The following is a 21,070-nucleotide window of genomic DNA, read 5'->3' as shown; positions in this document are numbered from 1 at the left end:
CTCAGTTTGATTATTTCCAGTCTTCTACTTCTCCTAGGTGTGTCTGCTTCTTTTTTTTTCCAGAGCTTTCAGGTGTGCTGTTAAGTCACCAATGAGTGCTTTCTCCGTTTTCTTTAAGTGGGCACTTAGTGCTATGAACTTTCCTCTTAGCACTGCTTTCATTGTGTCCCATAGGTTTGAGTATGTTGTGTCTTTGTTTTCATTAAATTCAAGAAAGACTTTAATTTCTTTCTTTATTTCTTCCTTGACCCAGGTGTGGGTCAGTAGTTGACTGTTCAGTTTCCATGAGTTTGTGGGCTTTCTGGGGGTAGCATTGTTGTTGAATTCTAATTTTAATCCATGGTGATCCGATAAGACACAGGTGGTTACTAATATTTTTTTGTAACTGTGGAAGTTTGCTTTGTTAACAAGTATATGGTCAATTTTCGAAAAGGTTCCATGAGCCGCAGAGAAGAAGGTATATTCTTTCCTATTTGGATGGAATGTTCTATAGATGTCTGTTAAGTCCATTTGGTTCATTACCTCCATTAAGTCTTTCAATTCTCTATTAGGTTTCTGTCTGATTGACCTGTCCATTGGTGAGAGAGGAGTGTTGAAGTCTCCAACTATTAGTGTGTGTGGTTTGATGGCTGCCTTGAGTTCTAGAAGTGTTTCTTTTACATAAGTGGGAGCTTTTATATTAGGGGCATAGATATTCAGGATTGAGACTTCATTCTGATGGATTTTTCCTGTTATGAGTATAAAGTGTCCCTTTCCATCTCTTCTAATTGATTTTAGTTTGAAGTCAACTTTGTTGGAAATTAGTATGGCCACACCCGCTTGTTTCTTAGGGCCATTTGCTTGATAAACCTTTTCTCAACCCTTTACTCTGAGTAGGTGTCTGTCTTTGTGGTTGAGGTGTGTTTCTTGTAAACAGCAAAATGTTGGATCCTGTTTTCGTATCCAGTCTCTTAGCCTGTGCCTTTTTATAGGTGAATTGAGTCCATTGATATTAAGTGATATTAATGACCAGTGGTTGTTAACTTCGGGCATTTTTTGTAGTAGAGTTTGTGTGTTTTCCTTCTTCTAGTTGTGCTGGTGAAGGGTCGCTAGATGCCTGAGTTATTGTGGGCGTTGTTGGACTCCTTGGTTTGTGATTTTCCTTCTATTACTTTCTGCAAGGCTGGATTTGTGGCTACGTATTGTTTAAATCTGTTTTTGTCCTGGAATATCTTGTTTTCTCCATCAATGATGAATGCAAGCTTTGCTGGGTATAGTAGTCTAGGCTTGCATCCATGTTCCCTTAGTGTCTGTAGCACATCTATCCAAGCTCTTCTGGCTTTCATGGTTTCCATTGAGAAATCAGGTGTAATTCTGATAGGTTTCCCTTTATATGTTACTTGACCTTTTTCCTTTGCAGCTCTTAATATCTGTTCTTTATTCTGTATGTTTTGTGTTTTGATTATTATATGGCGTGGGGATGCTTTCTTTTGATCCAGTCTATTTGGTGTTCTGTAGGCTTCTTGTACCTTCAGAGGAACATCCTTCTTTAGGTTGGGGAAGTTTTCTTCTATAATTTTGTTGAATATGTTTTCTGGGCCTTTGAGTTGTAATTTTTCTCCTTCTTCTACCCCAATTATTCTTAGGTTTGGTCTTTTCATGGTGTTCCAGATTTCCTGAATGTTTTGTGTTAAGAATTTGTTAGATTTGCTTAGTTCTTTAATCTGTGAATTTATTTCCTCTATAGTATCTTCAGAGTCCGAGATTCTTTCTTCCATCTCTTGTATTCGGTTGGAAATACTTGTCTCTGAAGTTTCTGTTCTTTTACTCAGAGTTTCCATTTCCATTCGTCCCTCAGATTGTTTTCTTCAATACCTCCATTTCATTTATCAGGTCTTGTACTCTTTCCCTTACCTGTTTGATTGCTTTTTCTTGTTTTTCTTGGGTATCTTTGAGAGATTTATTTATTTCATCTACCTTTTTGTTTGTCATCTCCATTTCTTTTTTTTTTTTTTTTTTGGTTTTTCGAGACAGGGTTTCTCTGTAGCTTTAGAGCCTGTCCTGGAGCTAGCTCTTGTAGACCAGGCTGGTCTCGAACTCACAGAGATCCGCCTGCCTCTGCCTCCCGAGTGCTGGGCATCTCCATTTCTTTATGGCAGTTTTTTTACCTCCTGTTTAAGGTCCTGTATTATTTTCATAAAGTACTGTTTAAGGTCGGTTTCTTCTATATCTTCTGGGGTAGGGTGTTCAATTCTTGTTGTTTCGGGATGTCTGGGTTGTGGTGATGTCATGTTGCCTTTCATGTTGTTGGAGGAGCTCCTGCATTGGCGCCTGCCCATCTCTTCCTTCAAAAGGAGCCGGGAGGCGCTTGGTGTCCTAGACCAATCTTTGCTGTGACTGAAACTGGTTGGATCTCCCCAGTGCCAGAGGAGGACCTGTTCTTTGCGTCACAATCTGAAGAAGCCCGCACTCCCTTGCAGGAATCCTCAGACCTGCCTGGAGGCCAGAGTCTGACCCCTTTGGGTGGATGGCCTTAGAACAGGAGCAGGACACCTGAGAACACTAGGGAAAGCTTGGGAGAGACCGGGGCGGGAGAAACAGAGACAAGCCTGCAGAGGGAGCTGGAGGGAGGGGGTCTGTGCTCTCTTCCAGGGCAGGTTGCCCCAGGGTCTGCATTCACTCACCGGTTCAGATGGAATGTCAGTGCACAGGATCAGGGATTCCAGGCAGCCCAGGGTCGCCGCCCAGACAAAAGGGCCAAGGTGGGGGCAGGGCGGGATGGAATATCACACAGCGAACCTGGCAGCACAATCTGAAGGAGCCCGCACCCCTCCGCAGGAATCCTCAGACCTTACAGGAATATTTTAAAGTGTAGGATGAGTACTCTGTCTTAGAAAGTTTAGTATTTGAAAATAGAGAGTGATAAAAGCCTAGATAGTCTTATTGCTTGGCCGACTTTTAGAAGAATAGCTTGAGACTAAGGCCCTGTGAATGAGGTGATGGTGAGTACAAATAGAAGAGATGTGTGTCAGGGCTGTTTAAGATTCAGTAGTAGGAAGAAGAGAGAAACGAGTTTCTTGGACCTTTTTTGCTTTGGACAAATAGAGAGATGGTCATGATATGATAGAATGCATGAGTTAGAAGCTTAGCAATGAGTTAGTTCTAATTTGGATGTGTTGTCTTTAAGGAGCCCATGGAACATGCAAGAAGTGTCTTATACTTGTATATAAGATGTTGAAATTTTGAAAATAGCTGGCTATTATGTGACAAAACTTTTCCTAGGGAGATACAGCACACACATCTTCTTACTCAGATAGGGATCCCACAATAAACCAAAGTACAGATACTACCAAAGTCCAACTTGGTGAACCAATGAGTTTTATTGGAGTTACTTACAGAAATATGAGTGAGGGATTACTTATAGGAGCAGAAATGACTCATAGACATCTGCATCACCAAAGCCCACCCTAGACTTGCTGACAGCTCACAGAGTTGGGAATCTGGAGCATGCTGTACAGTCCGCAGGTAGCTCATCAGGTTGGGGAATGTCTTTTCCAGTTGCCTCAGTTATTCTAATCTTCCAACAGGCAGCTCACTGGTTTCTGCTTCTTCCAGGCTTCTGGTCTGGTGTTTTTGCAGGTGGCTTGTGATTCTGGTCAGTTTGGGTGATTTCCTGAATCTATTTTGAATTGTTTACCTTCTGTTTAAGGAGCTCCCCCTTAGGATGGACAGTTTCAATCTAGCAGGAAACTCTTAGATAACACTTGGCTAGCTCATAAATGAAAAATAGAATTGCATGTTTGGATAAAATAGCCTAGGGAACAAAGAGTGACTATAGCCATAGAAAAGTCTCAAGAGAGCAATTGTTTAAGAGATAGGCAAAAGTTATTCTTACTAATTCTGGATATTTTGTCCTTTATTTTAGAATGATGCTGAAACATTACAGAAGTGTCTTATTTTGTGCTATGAACTGTTGAAGCAGATATCCATTTCAACTGGAATTGGTGCAACCATGAATGGGATCATTGAATCTTTGGTACACTGCTGGTCTCTGAGGCCTTTTACTCCTCTACCTTATATAATATGTTTATTAGTGCTTAAAATAATTAAAAGACTACCATTTGAAAACTTTGATGACTATAAATAGTGAACTATGTATATCCATAATGACTACTTCATAGTATGAGGAATAAATAAGATAATGCATTTTTATAGTCATCATTTAAAATAAAATACAAACTTTCTTTAGAATATGTTCATTGAATGCATTTTATCTAAGAAATGCTTGAAATATAGTATACATAAAATATAAAACATAGAATACTATCCTGAATCTTCTGCTCAAGTGAGGGCAATATTGTTAAAAAATAGATACTATGTATATTTATGTACTATGTGTGACAATAACAAAGAGGCCATCAATTTCTAAGGAATGTGGGGAGCATGCAGTGGGTGATAGGGGACATGAAAGGAGCAAAGGGATGGGGGAAAGGTGTTGTAATTAAAATATAAAAATTAGTTACTTAGGCTATTGACACTGGTTATGAAGATTTCAATGGTCACAAGTAAACTTAGTAATTGCAGGGTTTGACGATCCTGTTATATCTTAAGATATGTGAAGAGAGCTGGGCGGTGGTGGCGCACGCCTTTAATCCCAGCACTCGGGAGGCAGAAGCAGGCGGATCTCTGAGTTCGAGGCCAGCCTGGTCTACAAGAGCTAGCTCCAGGACAGGCTCTAGAAACTACAGGGAAACCCTGTCTCGAAAAAAAAAAAAAGATATGTGAAGAGAGAAGAACATTTAAAACCAGAGCCATATGTAAATATTAAAAACTAGTTTAGATTGATACATACTATCATAATAGTGTTGGAAGTCTTCTGTATACGTGTTGCATTTATTGGTTAATGAATAAAGCTGTTTGGACCAATGGCTTAACAGAGTAAAGCCAGGCATTAAATCAAAACAGAGATAAAGAGAAAGTCAAAGGGATGCTATGTAGCTGCCTAAGGTAGGTGCCCAAGAAGCAAGAGGTAACAAACCACGAGCCTTGTGGTAAAATGTAAACTAATAGAAATGGGTTAATTGAAGATATAAGCGCTAGTGAGCAATACACCTAAGCTATTGGCCAATCAGTGTTGTAATTAATATAGTTTCTGTGTGATTATTCAGGTTTGGGTGGCTGGGAACAAAGGAAAGAGCAGTCTCCCTTTATATAGTAACAGTAACAGTTTTAAAGATGAAGAATATAAATTTGTATAATAATTTTTATCATTTACATTCAGTAGCAATATTTAGAATATATAAGATTAACTCTTATGTTAATCTTATGCTATGTTAAAAATAGTACTTTTACTGATTTCTTTTTGCTTTAATGTGGATTTTAAAATAACCAAAATGACATGTGATTTCTATTTGTGGCCTCTATTTTATTTCTCTTGAGTGGCACTGAAAAGGAGATATCAAAGTCAGACAGTTGACCGTGCTGAAGTGACAGTGAAGCATGTCTGAGATGAGGATGCAGGAAGGACTGCACCTTACACTAAGGAATTCTGTCTCATGCTGTTAGCACTGGGAATCTGAATCAGTTTTAGCAGATGTGGGAATGTTACATATTGAAACAGGAAAATTTCTCTGACTTTGTTCTGTTTAATCAACTTTATAGTTACCTCTTTTCATTTCTTTAACTGAAAACTTTTTTTTAATATCTGTAATAGTATGGAAATGAAATAGCTTTACAAAATCATATGGAAATCATCAATTTGACCTTAATATAGCATTGTAAATTTTTTGCCTTGATAAAAATTATTTTAATTTTACTTCATTGTAGATTCTTCCTGGAATAATAAGTGTTCATCCTGTAGTAAGAAATCTGGCTGTTTTGTGCTTGGGATGCTGTGGACTACAGAGTCAGGATTTTGCAAGTAAACACTTTATGTTATTCTTACAGGTAGGATTGATTTTATGACAAAAATCATGTGTCTGTTTCCTGAAATACTCTGTATCTCTAGCCATATGTTAATATTCTGGATGTGTTCAGATGCTTATTGATGATTGTGAATAATCTTTAGGGATTCAGTTTTTTTCTTGATATCTTATCAAGATGTTCTTATAGAAAGAAATTGAAGTAACAGTTTAAGATGATCATGTACCGTGTATGAGTGCATACTATTTGCTCTTAGTGTCCTCCGTTTAGGATAAAAACAGTAAGTAAATGATAAAGAGAACCCACTTAAGTCTGTGCTGAAGGGGAAACATGTAGATGGAGCGGTGGGCTGCGTCCCACCACCCGGCTAGCTTTACACCCAAAATAATTACATGGAAACTGTATTCTTTTAAACACTGCCTGGCCCATTAGTTTCAGCCTCTTATTGGCTAATTAACCCATATTTAGTAATCCATGTAGCACCACGAGGTAGTCGCTTACCAGGAGAGATCTTAACCTGCGTCCATCTCAGAGAGGAGAGACATGGCGACTGCCTGAAGCGCCTGCCTCACTCCTTCTACCCAGCATTCTGTTCTGTTTACTCCGCCTACCTAATTTTCTGTCCTATTAAAGGGCCGAGGCAGTTTCTTTATTAACCAGTGAAATTAACACATAGACACTCCTCCATCAGAAACAATAGCATAGAGCATAGCAGCAGCAGGAATAGGAATGAGAAGAGGGTAAGGAACTATTACATTGACATGGCCTTAGTCATATTTTGACATTCAGGATCATAAAGAAAAGTTAAAAGAGCAAGCCTTATAAATACCCTCGTTCCTTTTTTTTCTTAAAGATTTTATTTTTCTTTGTATATCTGTCTGTGTGTAGTGTGTGTGTGTGTGTGTGTGTGTGTGTGTGTGTGTGTACATGCACCATGGGGGGCCTACCACCCAGCTCCCAAATAAATTACACACAGAGAGACTTATTAGTTATAAATGCCCAGCCTTAGCTTGGGTTGTTTCTTGCCAGTTTTTCTTAAATTATCCTGACTACCTTTTACCTCTGGGCTTTTTATCTTTCTCTATTTCTGTATACCTTTCTTTCCTTCTTACTCTGATTGGCTGGGTGACTGGCCCCTGATGTACTCTTTTCCTTATTCTTTTGCTCCTCTGACTCATTTCTCCTTTTTATTCTCTCTGCTTGCTAGCCCCACGTATCCTTGCTCCTGCCTCACTATTGGCCATTCATCTCTTTATTAGGATCATGTGTTTTAGGTAGGCACAGTAACACAGCTTCACAAAGTTAAACAGATGCAGCATAAACAAGTCATACACCTGAAAATAATATTATCCAACACTTAACTGCTGAGCAACCTCTCCAGCTCAGACATCTCAGCTTCTTAGTGAAGAGAAGAGCAGAGGAGAAAGATCTTGGGGTGGTATCTTGCTTTGCCTGTTGGAGGAACAGGAGGACATGCCACTAGGAAAGTCTAAGCAAAGTGATGGATAACAGGAGAAAGAGCTGGCAGGATGTTCATATCTTCTAAGAACTTACCCTGTAAAAATAGAGATTTTCAATATAAATGATTCAGTGAAGAAAATTTATTTGGTTTTGATTCTTTTGTAACAAAGTTTTAAACTCATTAAAATGTACTGTTTTTGCTGAATTTTGGGGGGTTTCTAATTGTAGGTTTTGCAAATTGATGACGTCACAATAAAAATGAGTGCTTTAAAGGCAATATTTGACCAACTGATGACATTTGGGATTGAACCATTTAAAACTACGAAAGCTAAGACCGTCCAGTGTGAAGGTGCAGAAATAAACAGTGGTGATGAAGAAGAAGCAGAAGATGCTGAAGAGACCGCTACAGCTAAGAATGTTCTCAGACTTCTCACTGACTTCTTAGATAGCGAGGTAAGGGATCATTCAGCTCTACAGTTATGAAACACTTGCAGCCTGTGTTTATCTTCTTAGCTCTATTTTTTTTTTTTTACCAAAGTTTACCTTTGACACAATATTATTTTATTTTATTTTTTATTTTTGGTTTTTCGAGACAGGGTTTCTCTGTGGCTTTGGAGCCTGTCCTGGAACTAGCTCTGTAGACCAGGCTGGTCTCGAACTCACAGAGATCCACCTGCCTCTGCCTCCCGAGTGCTGGGATTAAAGGCGTGCGCCACCATCGCCCGGCCACAATATTATTTTAAAAAAATATTAGTTTAAAATTTAAATTTTACATCTTATTAGTTTTCATTATCAAATTAGTATGCAAAGAATTGAAGGTTCCTTTGTTACAGTGTTTCTAACATAGTAACAAATGAATTAGAACAGATACTTTTGCAAATGGGCAGTTTTCTGTTTTAAAAAATTTTTATTTAATATAATATATATATATATATATATATATTTCTTAATTTCCTTTTGGATTGTTTACTGTTCTCAGAACAGAAATTCAGCTGAGATGTGTGTGTGTAACTTTAAATTTTGTGAATTGATCAAACTGGCTTAGTAACAAGTAATTTTGGAAAGGGGAATTCATGGGATTTTTCCTCTGTGTAAAACTTTTCTGAATAGGTACAATATTAATGCTATGTGTTTTGTTTCTTGTTCAATTGCTCTGCTTCATCATCTTCTGGTACAGTGTTTGGTTTCTGAAGCAGATGTCCTTATCATATTCCTGGTTTTAAGGTGAAAGTTATGAATCTTGTTAATAAATGTGGTATTGGTTATAAGGTTTTCAGTAATACCCTTTATCATTTTGAGAGGATTGCTTTCTATTCTTTTATCCCTGGCTATTTTGTGTTTGTATTTTAATAAAAAGATTTGCTGAGTGTTCTTTTTGCTTCAGTCAATATGATCATGAGGGATTTTCTTCTCTTTGATTTGTTGATAATGGTATGTAACATTCATACTTGATTGTGGTATGCATCACCTGTGCATTTCTGTGATAAAATTCTGCTTGCCCATGATGCATGACTCTTTCACTGTGTTAATGAATTTTGTTTGCTACTATTTTGATGGAAAATTTTTCATCTGTTTTCTTAAGTGACAGTCATCCATAGTTTTCTTATGATGTCTGATTTTCTTTCTCCATATTTTCTTTTGCTTACCTAATTCTAAGCCTTGTTTGCTTTACAGTCAGATTATTTACTCTTTTCTTGTTCAGTGAGGCATAATTTAGGTTATTGATTTGAGATTTTTTTTTAATGTAGCTGTGTCTTACTACAAAACTTTGCTCTGACCACTATTTATTGTAATCCTCTAAGTATTTCATTTTACTTCTGGTTTTTGAGACCACCATATTCTGTAACCCAGGTTAGTTTATAATTTACTTTGTAGGCAAGTCTAGCTTCAGACCTGCAATGGCGTTTCTACTCTTATCAAATTCATGATAAAATTAGTGATTTTTGGATAGTTATTTTAAATATCACACATAACCTTCAGAAGAAACTAGAGATAAAACTTTCTGATTGAGTGTCATTTTTCCTAGGTGTCTGAACTCAGGACAGGAGCTGCAGAAGGATTAGCCAAGCTGATGTTCTCTGGGCTTCTAGTCAGCAGCAGGATTCTTTCTCGTCTCATTTTGTTATGGTATAATCCCGTGACTGAAGAAGATGTCCGACTTCGACATTGTCTAGGCGTGTTTTTTCCCATGTTTGCTTTTGCAAGCAGGTATTGAGCCCTTGATAAAATCTTATTTGAAGTCAGAGTCAGCCTCTCCTGATGCACACCTGAATTATATCTATGTCATTTTGTTGTTGATACACCTTCTTTCAGTAGATGAATGATAAAAATGTAGCATACATTTTAAGTAACCAGATTTTTTAAGCTTTTTCTGCATGGAAATATGTCTTATCTTCAATAGATACATTTTGTGCATATTTTAGAATTAAACTTTTCCCTTAATGTTTTGCCAACATACTAGTAAATGGAGTTTTTGGTATATCTTTTTGGTCAAATAACTTTATTCAGAAGCTTGAAGTTAGGGAAGGCCAAAAAGGTTAAAGGGATCTGAAGTCTTTAGCAGGGCAGATGTCCTTGGCCTTGTTCTGAAAGTTTAAATTGCTTTTCAATAGGACTAATCAAGAATGCTTTGAAGAAGCCTTTTTTCCGACTCTGCAAACGCTGGCCAGTGCCCCAGCGTCATCTCCTTTAGCTGAAGTAGATGTCACAAATGTTGCTGAGTTGCTCATTGATCTGACAAGACCAAGTAGATTGAATCCTCAGGGGAAGAATTCCCAAGATTATCAGGTGTGTATGTTAGTCTGTGGGTGGCAAGTTCGTTCACATGTGCATGAAGATCATTGTTGTTTGATTAAAGAATTCCCTCTGCTGGGTTCTTTGAAATTGTGATGAATTACATTTATATTTTGAGGTTTTTGTTTTTCTGGTTTATAAAGCCAGGTCCAAAAGGTGAAAAAGATTGTTGGGGAAATGTGGAGACATCATGAAAATAGAAATAATGATTGAAAATGTTTCACAACCTAGAAGTTACTAAAACTTAGTATTTCCATTACTTTTCTCCTCACCTCGCGTGGTAATCCTTGAAGTAATGACCTCTGTTATCTAAAACTTATTACATCCGTGTAGTGAGGAGCTGCTGGCAGGCCTGCTTTTCATCCTGCCCAGCTCCCGGCCACCGGCTAGCTTATACCCCAAAATAACAACACACAAACTGTATTCTTTTAAACACTGCCTGGCCTATTACTCACATCTTGACTAACCCATATTGAATAATCTGTGTAACACCACAAAGTGGTGTCTTACCAGGAAATATTCAGCATGTCTGACCTGGCGGCTGGCTTTGTCGCATCTGGCATCTCTCTCAGGAAAGGCATGGCAGTCTGACTAACTTAGGAGAGGCGTGGCATCTGATGAGCCATCTACCTCACTTCCTTCTTCCTGTTCTGTCTACTCCACCCACCTAAGGGCCGGTCTATCAGATGGGCCAGGCAGTTTCTTTATTAATTATCCAATGAAATCATCAGATAGATAGAAGACACACCTACAATCCGCAAATGTAATGAGGACAATTTAAAGGCAAGAGTTTATTTCAAGCTTATTTTGGCTCTTAAGTGGAGCATACAGGTCAACTGCTAGCTCATTTATAATTTAATTAATATTAACTGGATTTTCAAATTCTTTAATGACATTTGCTTGAATATGTAGAAAGTTGATGTCTTAATGATTTCAGATGCCAACTGGAAGTTGACAGTTTTGTTCTGTTTGTGTATTACTTTTTTTGTTATTTAGTGACTACTTTGTCACAGCATTATGTACTAGGAAGATTATATTAAAAAGGAAATGAAGCAAATTATGTTAAGGAACATATGTTAAGAGCCATCAAATGCTTTTGGGCTTTAGGAAAATAGAAGATTTGTTATAAGAATGATGAGTGTATCGTCAGTTTTATTTGCATTTCTGGGAATTAAACTAAGGTCTTATTGCTGCTAGACAACTGTTTTACTGCTGAATTATATCCCCAGCCCTCTTTTTATTTATTATTTTGAGACAGGGCATTATTAAGGTGCTCAAAAGCTTGGCTTCCCAAGTAGTTAGGATTACTGGGGTGTATCATCAGACCTGGCTGCATTGGGCCTGGTTGGAATTTGAAAAGTGGTTTGAGTAGATAGGAAAGATATGATTGCAAAGGTTGTAGTTGGCCCTATGTCAGTGTATAAATGGACTTAGTTATTAAAGGGTTAATAGGATAAGACCTGTTAACCAAGAAGACTCATTTAATGGTCACTGATGGTTATATGAGGTGAAGTGGTGAGAAGATTTGGAGAAAGCTTGGGAGGCAAAAGAGATGCTGAAATCCAAGAAAAGTCTACAATCTTAAGTGTGAGTTACAATACACTTCATTTAAATAGGTGTTTCAGTTGATTATACAGGAGTTCTAGAACTGAGATTGTTTTTGAGTTGCTCAGGATTGAAATGAGTACCACTGTGGTACCTCTGCATTGGCTGGCTAGTCATTAGGTGTGCATTGACCTTTAAGGGCAGTGGTGTGAGTTTGGAAAAGGCCCACTTTGATCAGCCTGGATCATTTCAAATACATCATTATTTGATACATCAGTCCTAAAGGGGATAGATCTGCTCTTTGTACCATAGTACCCACTATGTCTAATAAAGGAAGGAGTTTCTTTTGGAGGCAAGGAGATACAAATTTAGGTTTAAGCATTTTGCAAGATAGTTAGAAATATTTTGCTTGATATATAGAACTGTATTATGATAAAGCATTCTCATTTTATAAAGATTTCTCTTTTTAATTTTTTAGGCCTTAACAGTACATGACAACTTGGCTATAAAAATTTGTAATGAGATCCTCACAAGTCCATGCACACCAGAAAATCGGGTTTATACAAAAGCTTTGAGTTCTATAGAATTCAGTAGCAGTGTTACAAAAGATCTTCTGCTTCTATTGGATGAGATTCTGGAGGTAAAGCAGTTTTTATTACTCTCAAGTAGTTTGTGTTCATATTTATCAGAATGGAATTTAGATGGGTGTATTAAGTAATGCCTGTTATTATGTATTTTACCTGTTCATTAGAAATAATTGTTTCCTTCATGAATTTTATATAATTTTAAGAATGTTTTCAAACAACTTGATATTGGCATGTAACTTTTATTTATTTTATATCTACCCCCATCCCCCACCCCCCCCCCCCCCAGCAAGTAACAGATAGAACATGTCTGAGAGCTTTGGAGAAAATCAAGAATCAGTTAGAAAAAGGGAGTAAAGAACTGTACCAGGTTGTAGCACAGGACCAAGCACAGGATACCAACATGACTACAGCTCTTCAGAATGAAGATGGTAATTACATTCTCAATTGAATATCTGTGAATTATATTTTTCATCTCTATTGAGAATTTTATTGTTTTGATTGAATTTAAGAAATGAACAAAAATCTTTTTCTTTGAATCTCTTGGGAAAAGCTATTATATGTGTATTTATTCCACTTTTCAATGTATTTGAGTACATTTCTTACTAACCATCTTGTCAGGAGCTTCATTTTGTAGTATTCACACTTTTGGAATGGGGATTTATTGTAACCATCGGTAGCAACTAATAAAATTATTTTCTGTTCGTTTTATGTGAGATAAAAGGATCACTTAAAAAAATAAGACTGTCTTTTGTTTGTATTTTTGTATGATTTCATGTATAGAAGCATATATGACTCCTCTGAGGGATGTAAAAGGAGCTCAAACATCAAAATCCACACAACGAAAGACTAACACAGGTAAGATATGGACTGACCTCATCTTACAACTGTTTTCAATTTAAATACTAACTTTACTCTCTTAGGAATACAAATTTTCAAATGTCTTAGGTATCCTTAACTTTCTTTTACTCTCTTCAGCTGATGGAAATTCTTGATTTTTCTGAGGATTGTAAGATCATTGTGCTCCAGATGCTTTTAAATAAAAAATATGCAAAAGATTATACAATTAAGGGCTTTTTGTAGGTAAACCAAGAATATGTTAAATTGCCAGGTCTGGTGGCATATGCCTTTAATTCCAGCATTTGGGAGGTAGATGCAGGTGGATCTCTGAGTTTGAGGACAGACTGTCCTACACAGTGAGTACTTAGACAGCCAGGGCTATGTAGAGAACCCTGTATCAAACAACAAAAGCCAACCAAACAATACAAGGTTAAATAATAGCTTTATAGTTTTAGTAGTATTAGAATTTTTGTTAATGAGCACTTTTTTTCCCCTTTTACTTCCTTTTCCCCATCTAATTTCATTTTTTTTTTCTAACTCAATTTCACAAGGGGTATCCAACAGTAGAATATTTGTTAGGATAAATTCATGCTTGCTGGTAGGGGACCATGTGGAAAACATCTGAAATTCAAGGCCTTTTTAATTGTTTTATTAATTCCTTATTACAAAAGCAATGCATGCTTATTACAGAAGAATAAGAAAGTACATCCAAGCAGACCTACCATCAAGAACACTAATAGTCCCACCCATGAGCCAAACATGATTTTAATTATTGAAAATAGTTTTATGGCTCTGTTCTAAGTATATTTAATCTTTTCTAGAATAGAATCTGGCCATAATATAGTTTCATTGCAAACAATTATTTAAACACCAATTACTGGATATTGTTCGAAATTAGTTCCATATTCTTGGATGCCTTCCTGGGGATAAATACATTAGTGAAAGCAAATAAATAAACTGAGGAGGAAATATGTAACAATGAGTAGGGCATATACAGTTTTCAAATAAATTGTCAAATGAACAATTGATTTTGATCAGATTACTTTTAGTTACAGAGTAAAGTATGAGAACTCCTTTTATATTTTTTTTAATATTCCAAACTTAATGTGTACATGTTACATTTTACTTCTTAGAGATGAGGAACATTGTAGGCCAGATTTAGTATTTTAGTATGCCACTTTTTCTTAAATTTTATTTTCTCCTTCCTTCCTTCCTTCCTTCCTTCCTTCCTTCCTTCCTTCCTTCCTTCCTTCCTTCCTTCCTTCCTTTCTTTCTTATCTATCAGAATAGGTTTTCATATATAAGGTTAACTTCGAACTCACTATTGACCTTGAACTTCTGATTCAGTCTGGGAATATAGGTGGTATACCACCATGCTCCATTTTACATGGTCACTCAAACCAGGGCTTTGTACATGCTAGGTGAACACTCTACTCTCTGAACTACATTCCCTAGTCCTTACTTCTCAACCTTGTAAAATAGTCTAACAGGTAAACCCTGGTGTATAGAGATCTTTTTTTTTTTTTTTGTTTTTGTTTTTTTTTTTAACATTGAATTATATTTAAGAGCACATTTGAACTTGAACTTGCCATGTATATGTTTAAGTATTTTACAAGCAGACTGTATCTTGCTGTTTAAATTTGAAGTCAGGTATGATAATGTCAGACTATAATAACAGCTGTTTTAGAGACTGTGTGGGGATAGCTTGAGCCCATCAGTTTTAGGCCAGTCTAGCTAGGCAACATAATGCTTCAAAGATAAATACATATAACAAAAACAAAGTTTTATTTTGTAGCTCTTCATTGACTGAATTTGCCTTTGTAACCTTTTTGTTAGTTTTTTCATATACACTGTACCCCTGCTGAAAGAGAAAATCATATATGAGTGTTACCTTGCGTGTGTGCAAAAGTATGCATGCGGGTGTTGCTTCTTAGTCACAGTCTACTTGTTTCTGAGACAAGAGTTCATCACTGGTCTAGAGCTCTCCCAAGTACGGAGCCTTCCCAGTGCTGGGATTATAAGCTTGCGCCCCCACACCTGACTGTTGTGTGGGTTCTGGCATTTAAACTCTACTCCTCATCTTTAACAGAGCCAGCACTTTGCCAACTGAGCTGTCATACCAGCCTAAAATGTTTTTGATTACCGCATATGGCAAGCTGAAGTTTGCCTCTTTGTCATGTATTTATAGTATTCATCCAAAGAAATTTATACAGATTTTAGCCCCTACCCCCGTCCCCCCGGGTGTAGTGAAAGCATCAAGGTGGCTCTAGGAATACGGAAGTGTGTTGAAGATTGTTGTGCTGAAAGTAAAGATTCAGATGCCTGGAAACTGTATTTAGAAACATGAAACTATTCGAAATATTGCTAATTAATTATACTGTCTTTAAGGACGGAAAAAAGTACCACCTTCATCTAGAACTAACAGGACGCGTCAGGCTCCTGAGACTGACTCTGAAAGGTATGTCGTATGTTTCTACAAGACACAGAAGATGCCAATCACTTTAATTTTTCTCAGAAGTAGAAAACTGTAATTTTCTTGTGAGAGAAATTAATATTACAAGATAATAAAAGCCATAAATATCTGTGACTTTGGCAAACAATTAAAATTATCCATCAGGAACATTAGACTTATGAAGAGGTATATTTTTATTCATTGGCATTACACTTAGTGGTAGTTTAATGTGTTCTCAATTTTCATGTATTCTTATTCTCATTACTTGACTTTGTGTATATGACTCTGTATCTTTCAGTTACAATTCTGCTTATAACTTTAGTATATTAGTGGTTTGTATTAATAGTGTTTTTTGTCAGTGTCAAGCCATAATGGAGCCTGAAAAGTTTGTAGCTCTGCATTTGTTTACTCATTTTATTGGACTGTGCCTTTTCTCTTAGATTAAGTCTTAGTGGAAGGATTTAACCATGTTTTAGTGATTTACTAACTATATTAAGAGAGCATAGTACTAGTTTTCTCTTGAATTTCAAAACTCTCTTTAGGACAGATTGTTGTGGTCTCTATGTAATTACAAGCGTCACAATAAAAGCTTGGTGTTTGCTTCTTTTCCTATATGACACCAGGCTTTACCAGTGGATTAAAACTTACCAAATTAGCTAGCTTTTCTGTGATTCATGTGGCCGGACAGCCATCCAGCCAGTGTTTTTTGGTTATTGCTTGGGATTTTAGTTTTAAGCTTAGTTAATAGACTTGGACTGTCAATTATACACTGTTAGAATGTCAGAAATTAAAAGTTTTAGTTATAAATATTCTGAGTTTTAAAGCTTATATCTAAATTGAATGTATTTTCAATATCTTCAGTGATCATGGTGTTCCAGAACCACCTTCAGAAGTGAAGATGAGATTACCAAGACGAGCCAAAACAGCAGCACTAATGAAAAGTAAACTTGGTCTTGCACAGTTTCTTAATGAAGATCCAAGTTAAGAGAGCTGATGAGGATGGACTCCTTTGAAGTTGTGCTTATTTCTTTGCTTTAATAGTTACTGTGGTAAAAATAAGAAATCCTTGCTGTGTTTCTGGAAACATGGAATGTTGCCACATAACTTTGGCATCTGCCAGTGTGATCCATCTGCATGAATACATGCTTGTTTTTATTGGACTGTTAAGTGGACCTAGGAACCTACTTTTAAATAGGTTTCCTAGGTGAACCTTATGAAACTATGACATTTGGAAAGATTTGTAATAAGCCCAGTAGCTTATATTTGAGAAGCTTAGATAGAGTAGATCTAACATAGGTGACAGTGTCAGACATCAAACAAATGGCATTTGAAGGGTGAAGTATGTACGTATAGTTTTAAAGAAGTGCCTATTACCATTGAGGACTGGTATAATGAACCCCAAAGCATTCCTTATTTACATTAAACAATGGCTTTGAGAATTGTAGGATTCCTATACTAAGTATTTATTTGATAATTTTACCTCAATGGGTAATTTTCTCTTCCTAAAGCTTTCCATATAAGAACCCTTGTTTATGAATGTTTCTGGGATTAGGGAGATGTCCACACAAATTAATCATGAAGACATTGGTTTTGGGCACATCAAAATATAATCTACCTGGAATAATAAACAATACTAATAGGAAATGAAAGTTATAAGAAGTCATCTTTATGTACTGATTTATGAGCAGTTTTTTGCTATCAATTTCAATTATCTTTTAAAATTGTCACTTATAAAACAAATGTTTTGAAAATTGCATTGTATAAAAGTAGACCTTTATTTCTGCCATATCCAATGAAATACCTTTTATTATTCCTGTTAATGACCTTTTCTCTTTGTTTCGGATAAAAATGTCCTAATAGGAAATTTTATAAATTGTGCTTCTTTAAATTTATTTTTCAGAGGCTATTTATTTCAGCTGATGTTCTGAGATGGAGCGAAGGTAATATTGCTGGTTTTTAGAACCAAAAGGCTACTCTATGTACATAATATGTGCTTTATAGAACTCAGAAAAGGAGTCAAAGTTACAAAGTGAGAATGCTCATTAAGTAAAAGGAAAAGGCATATATGTTAATGATATAAACCAATGAAAAACACTGTTGTTCTTCATCTCTTGGTTTTGTGTCTTTTCCTGTGCTTCATATCCCTTATTGTTATACCTCCTGTTAAATCCCTGCCTTAAAAAAACTCATGGAGAATAGGAAGTAAACCTATTAGGAATGAACTACGATCTCATTTATATATATGTAGAATATCCAAAAGGAAAGATGCTATGATCATGTAGACACTGTACCAAAGCTTGCTTTTCTGACATAGGAAAAGCAGCTTTTAATCACTAAGCCATTAGTAGTAGTCTTAACTACTCAGATTTTAGACAATAGCCATGGCTGCAGGTGTACTTTGCATCATTAGATTAGTAAGGAATATTGTCCAGCTTCTACAGGATATCCCTGTAAGCTTTGGAGTAAACTGCTAAAAGACAGTGAAACCAACAGGTATAAAAACAGTTAACCTTTTTTTTTTTCATTCAAAATTGTTAACTTAAACCAGTGTTCTTGTTTACCATGAGGTACAAATTTGCTGAAGAGTAAACATGCAATTGTGCCATTGCTCTTATGGCTCACAGATGAGAGGTTTAAATTACAGAAAGAGAATTGATAACCTATTTTTTTTTAATGAATGAAAACATGCTATTTGATAAGTTAATCAACCTTTTTCTATACATATATAACTTTAGAAGAGATATACTTCCAAGTGATACCTTTGCCTTTCCCAGTTTGCTTCGAGGTAGTTAGTATCCACCTGTTACACAACTGTTCATGGGTTAGGTCATTATCACACACCTTTACAATACTAGCTTTCTAAATTACAGAATCTTTATATGTCAAAACTGCACAGAAATAGAAATGGGCAATTACCAATAAAAAGAGAAACATCAAAATCTGTTTTTTTTTTTTTTTTTTTTTTTTTTTTTTTTGTGGAATTTTGTTACAAAATTCCACAATGGTCTTATGTAATGTTTGTAAAAAAAAAAAAAACAGAATTATAATAAAAATGATTAACACTAATGATTTAATATAAAGACATCACGGGACTAGAAATATTTTAGGATCAATTGGTTTTTCATGAGAAAGAATATTGACATATAAAATAACGATAGTGCAAGGACTTTAGACTATTTTTCTTCATGTTTGAGATTTTGGTTATTAACTGTACAGCTTGCTAGAGATGCTGCTGTCAGATTCCACTCAACAGGATGATTAAGGCACATCTTAACAGGGCTCAGTGGGCAGCTTGCTGTGTTCCCATCAGACAAATCCACTTTCTCATCAGCTTTCATTTGTAGTACTCTGTAATAAAGAAAAGAAAAAAGTAAGACAAAAGATTTTAAGTTTAAATTTCCACTTGTCAACCTTGTAGAAGAGAAGTTTGGAATATTGTTTGCACCTTAAAGCAAGTAAGCAAAACATTTATCATCCTGACATGGCATGGGAGGTCCTTCTGTCTATGTGTTGCTTTTATTGGTTAATGAATAAAGAAACTGGCTTGGCCTATAGCAAGGTAGAACTTAGTTAGGCAACAAAACCTAGGCTGAATGCTGAGAGAAAGAGGACGGGGTCAGAGAGAAGCCATGTAACCCCGCCAGAGACAGACGCTGGAAGGAACTTTACCTGGTAAGTCAGCCACGTGTCGATACACAGATTAATGGAGATGGGTTAAATTAAGATGTAAGAGCTAGCCAATAAGAAGCTAGAGCTAATAGGCTAAGCAGTGATTTAATTAATACAGTTTCTGGGTGGTTATTTCGGGGCTGAGCTGCCGAGCAGCCGGAATGACCAAGCGGCCTTCCTACAACACTGACAGTCATTGTTCTGTATGCTGCCTTAGTGAACTGTGATCAACAATGCCATTTGTAAGTGTGCCTCGAGGTGTTCACTCAGATACTTCAGTACAAAAGATGTCAATCATTATATTACATTAGTCTATATAAGAAAGGTGTTTTACTTACCAGAAGGTTTAGCATCAGCACTACATTTAAGAGAATGAATATTTGTTAATTCCTGATGTGTTCTAGGCTCCCTCATTTTAATTTCATAGCTAACCAAGGTTGTATATTTACAGTGATAAGCTGAGTCTCTGAAAGTTAAGTACAAATATGATGTCATACTGTAACTTGTGTAGAACTGGAAACAACCCTTTCTCTTGCTTTGTTAGCTCTCTAGTGGACTGAATAATCATTAGGAGTAGATATAAAAAGTAGGCATGTTTTGGTAGAAGAATGCCAAGTTGTCTAGCCTATCTTATCTGGTGGCCAGCTTAACGCAGGAAGAGGCAGCTCCTATTACATAGGACTCATTTCTTCCCTCCTTCCCTCTCTTGCTTTTCCTCTCTCCCTCCCTCCCCTCCTTCCTTTCTCTCCTCCATCTCTTCCTCTCTCCCTTCCTCCCTTCCTCTCCCCCCTATTTCTCTTCCTCTCTCCCTCCCTCCTTGCCTTCTTCCCTCCTTTCTTCCTTATATTAATGAAGTTGATGGCTTATTTGAATTTAGGTTGGGTTGGTCAGATGTCTTCCTTTGGTTAATCTCTAATGCATGCCCTCTGGTTCTTGCAAGACTGTCTTATTTCACATGTTAATGGGCACAGTCCCATTTGTTCCTGAATGCCATCATAGGTAACCTTGCCTACCACTAAGCTTAATCAGACCTTTCAATGTTTCAGAGCCTGACCCAAATCTCAGATCTCAGAACCTATTTTAGTACTTGATAGAACGACAGAACTTTTCTTGGTTTTCTACTATTGTTTCATGTCTGATATCATTTTCTAGATCTTAAAGGAGATTGACACACTTAACTGGAGATAAAGCAATGCTGAATATATGGCAAGTTGCTCAACAAAAACAAAAACATAAAAATAGAAATAATGAAATGCCTAGAATAATCCAGCTCCTTAAATTTATGCAAGCTTGAGTCCAGAAGAAAAGTTATTCCACTTTACTTTAAACTGTTGGTTTAAATGAATACAACTCTTAAGCCTTTTCCAGCTATGAATCTTCCTATTGGTAATGAGAATATTGAGATTTCTCAGTGTGACTTGATAGAGCTGGGCAGCAGCGCATTCAGATCCCGTAACCTATTTCTGATTCTTCTGTCCAATTTACAGCTATTAGTACACCAAACCTGCTATACTGTGTTCTAATACCACTGGCAGTCTCTTTTTTTTCCAGGCACAAGCATTTTCTACTAAAAACATGGTTTCAATTTATATAATTATACTAGACAAAACAAAAAACTATGTTAGCTTGGTAGTCATAGAAATATATTAAGCAAAAGTGAAAACAGATGCAATTTGCAAATATTAATATCTTTAAAATAAAATTTTGCTTGATAAATGAAAGAAAGGTCTAAATGACTATCAGAAATGTCTGAATGGGACTTAAATTTGGGTCCTCTGTGAGAGTAATATGTGTCCTTAACTGCTGAACCATCTTTCTAGCAGAA

At 36.4% G+C, this 21,070-nt stretch overlaps 2 protein-coding genes across 5 annotated transcripts in view; one reads left to right on the top strand and one right to left on the bottom strand.

Annotated features, from left to right (window-relative positions):
• Positions 1 to 17,409, top strand: part of Ncapg (non-SMC condensin I complex subunit G) — a 37,994-nt gene extending 20,585 nt beyond the window's left edge. The window contains exons 12-21 of the mRNA XM_038314962.1: positions 3,905 to 4,015; positions 5,806 to 5,925; positions 7,591 to 7,815; positions 9,389 to 9,570; positions 9,975 to 10,149; positions 12,179 to 12,340; positions 12,574 to 12,715; positions 13,068 to 13,142; positions 15,513 to 15,582; positions 16,438 to 17,409. Of these exons, the coding sequence (XP_038170890.1) occupies positions 3,905 to 4,015; positions 5,806 to 5,925; positions 7,591 to 7,815; positions 9,389 to 9,570; positions 9,975 to 10,149; positions 12,179 to 12,340; positions 12,574 to 12,715; positions 13,068 to 13,142; positions 15,513 to 15,582; positions 16,438 to 16,561 (1,386 nt within the window). The 3' untranslated portion in view covers positions 16,562 to 17,409. The remainder of the gene's footprint in view (positions 1 to 3,904; positions 4,016 to 5,805; positions 5,926 to 7,590; positions 7,816 to 9,388; positions 9,571 to 9,974; positions 10,150 to 12,178; positions 12,341 to 12,573; positions 12,716 to 13,067; positions 13,143 to 15,512; positions 15,583 to 16,437) is intronic.
• Positions 17,410 to 18,617: 1,208 nt separating this feature from the next.
• The window catches only part of Lcorl (ligand dependent nuclear receptor corepressor like), a 147,247-nt gene continuing 144,794 nt past the window's right edge, over positions 18,618 to 21,070 (bottom strand). For 2 of the 4 annotated variants that reach the window (XM_038328381.1, XM_038328396.1), the window contains one exon: positions 18,786 to 18,924. In XM_038328381.1, the coding sequence (XP_038184309.1) occupies positions 18,911 to 18,924 (14 nt within the window). In that variant the 3' untranslated portion in view covers positions 18,786 to 18,910. Of the gene's footprint in view, positions 18,925 to 21,070 lie in introns of all 4 variants that reach the window. The other 2 variants (XM_038328370.1, XM_038328353.1) reach the window with 2 other exon arrangements.

The sequence above is a fragment of the Arvicola amphibius genome, chromosome 1, assembly GCF_903992535.2.
Source record: "Arvicola amphibius chromosome 1, mArvAmp1.2, whole genome shotgun sequence".
Taxonomy (NCBI): domain Eukaryota; kingdom Metazoa; phylum Chordata; class Mammalia; order Rodentia; family Cricetidae; genus Arvicola; species Arvicola amphibius.
The sequence above is the reverse complement of the archived record's forward strand: the minus strand, read 5'-3'. Positions and strand labels throughout refer to the sequence as shown.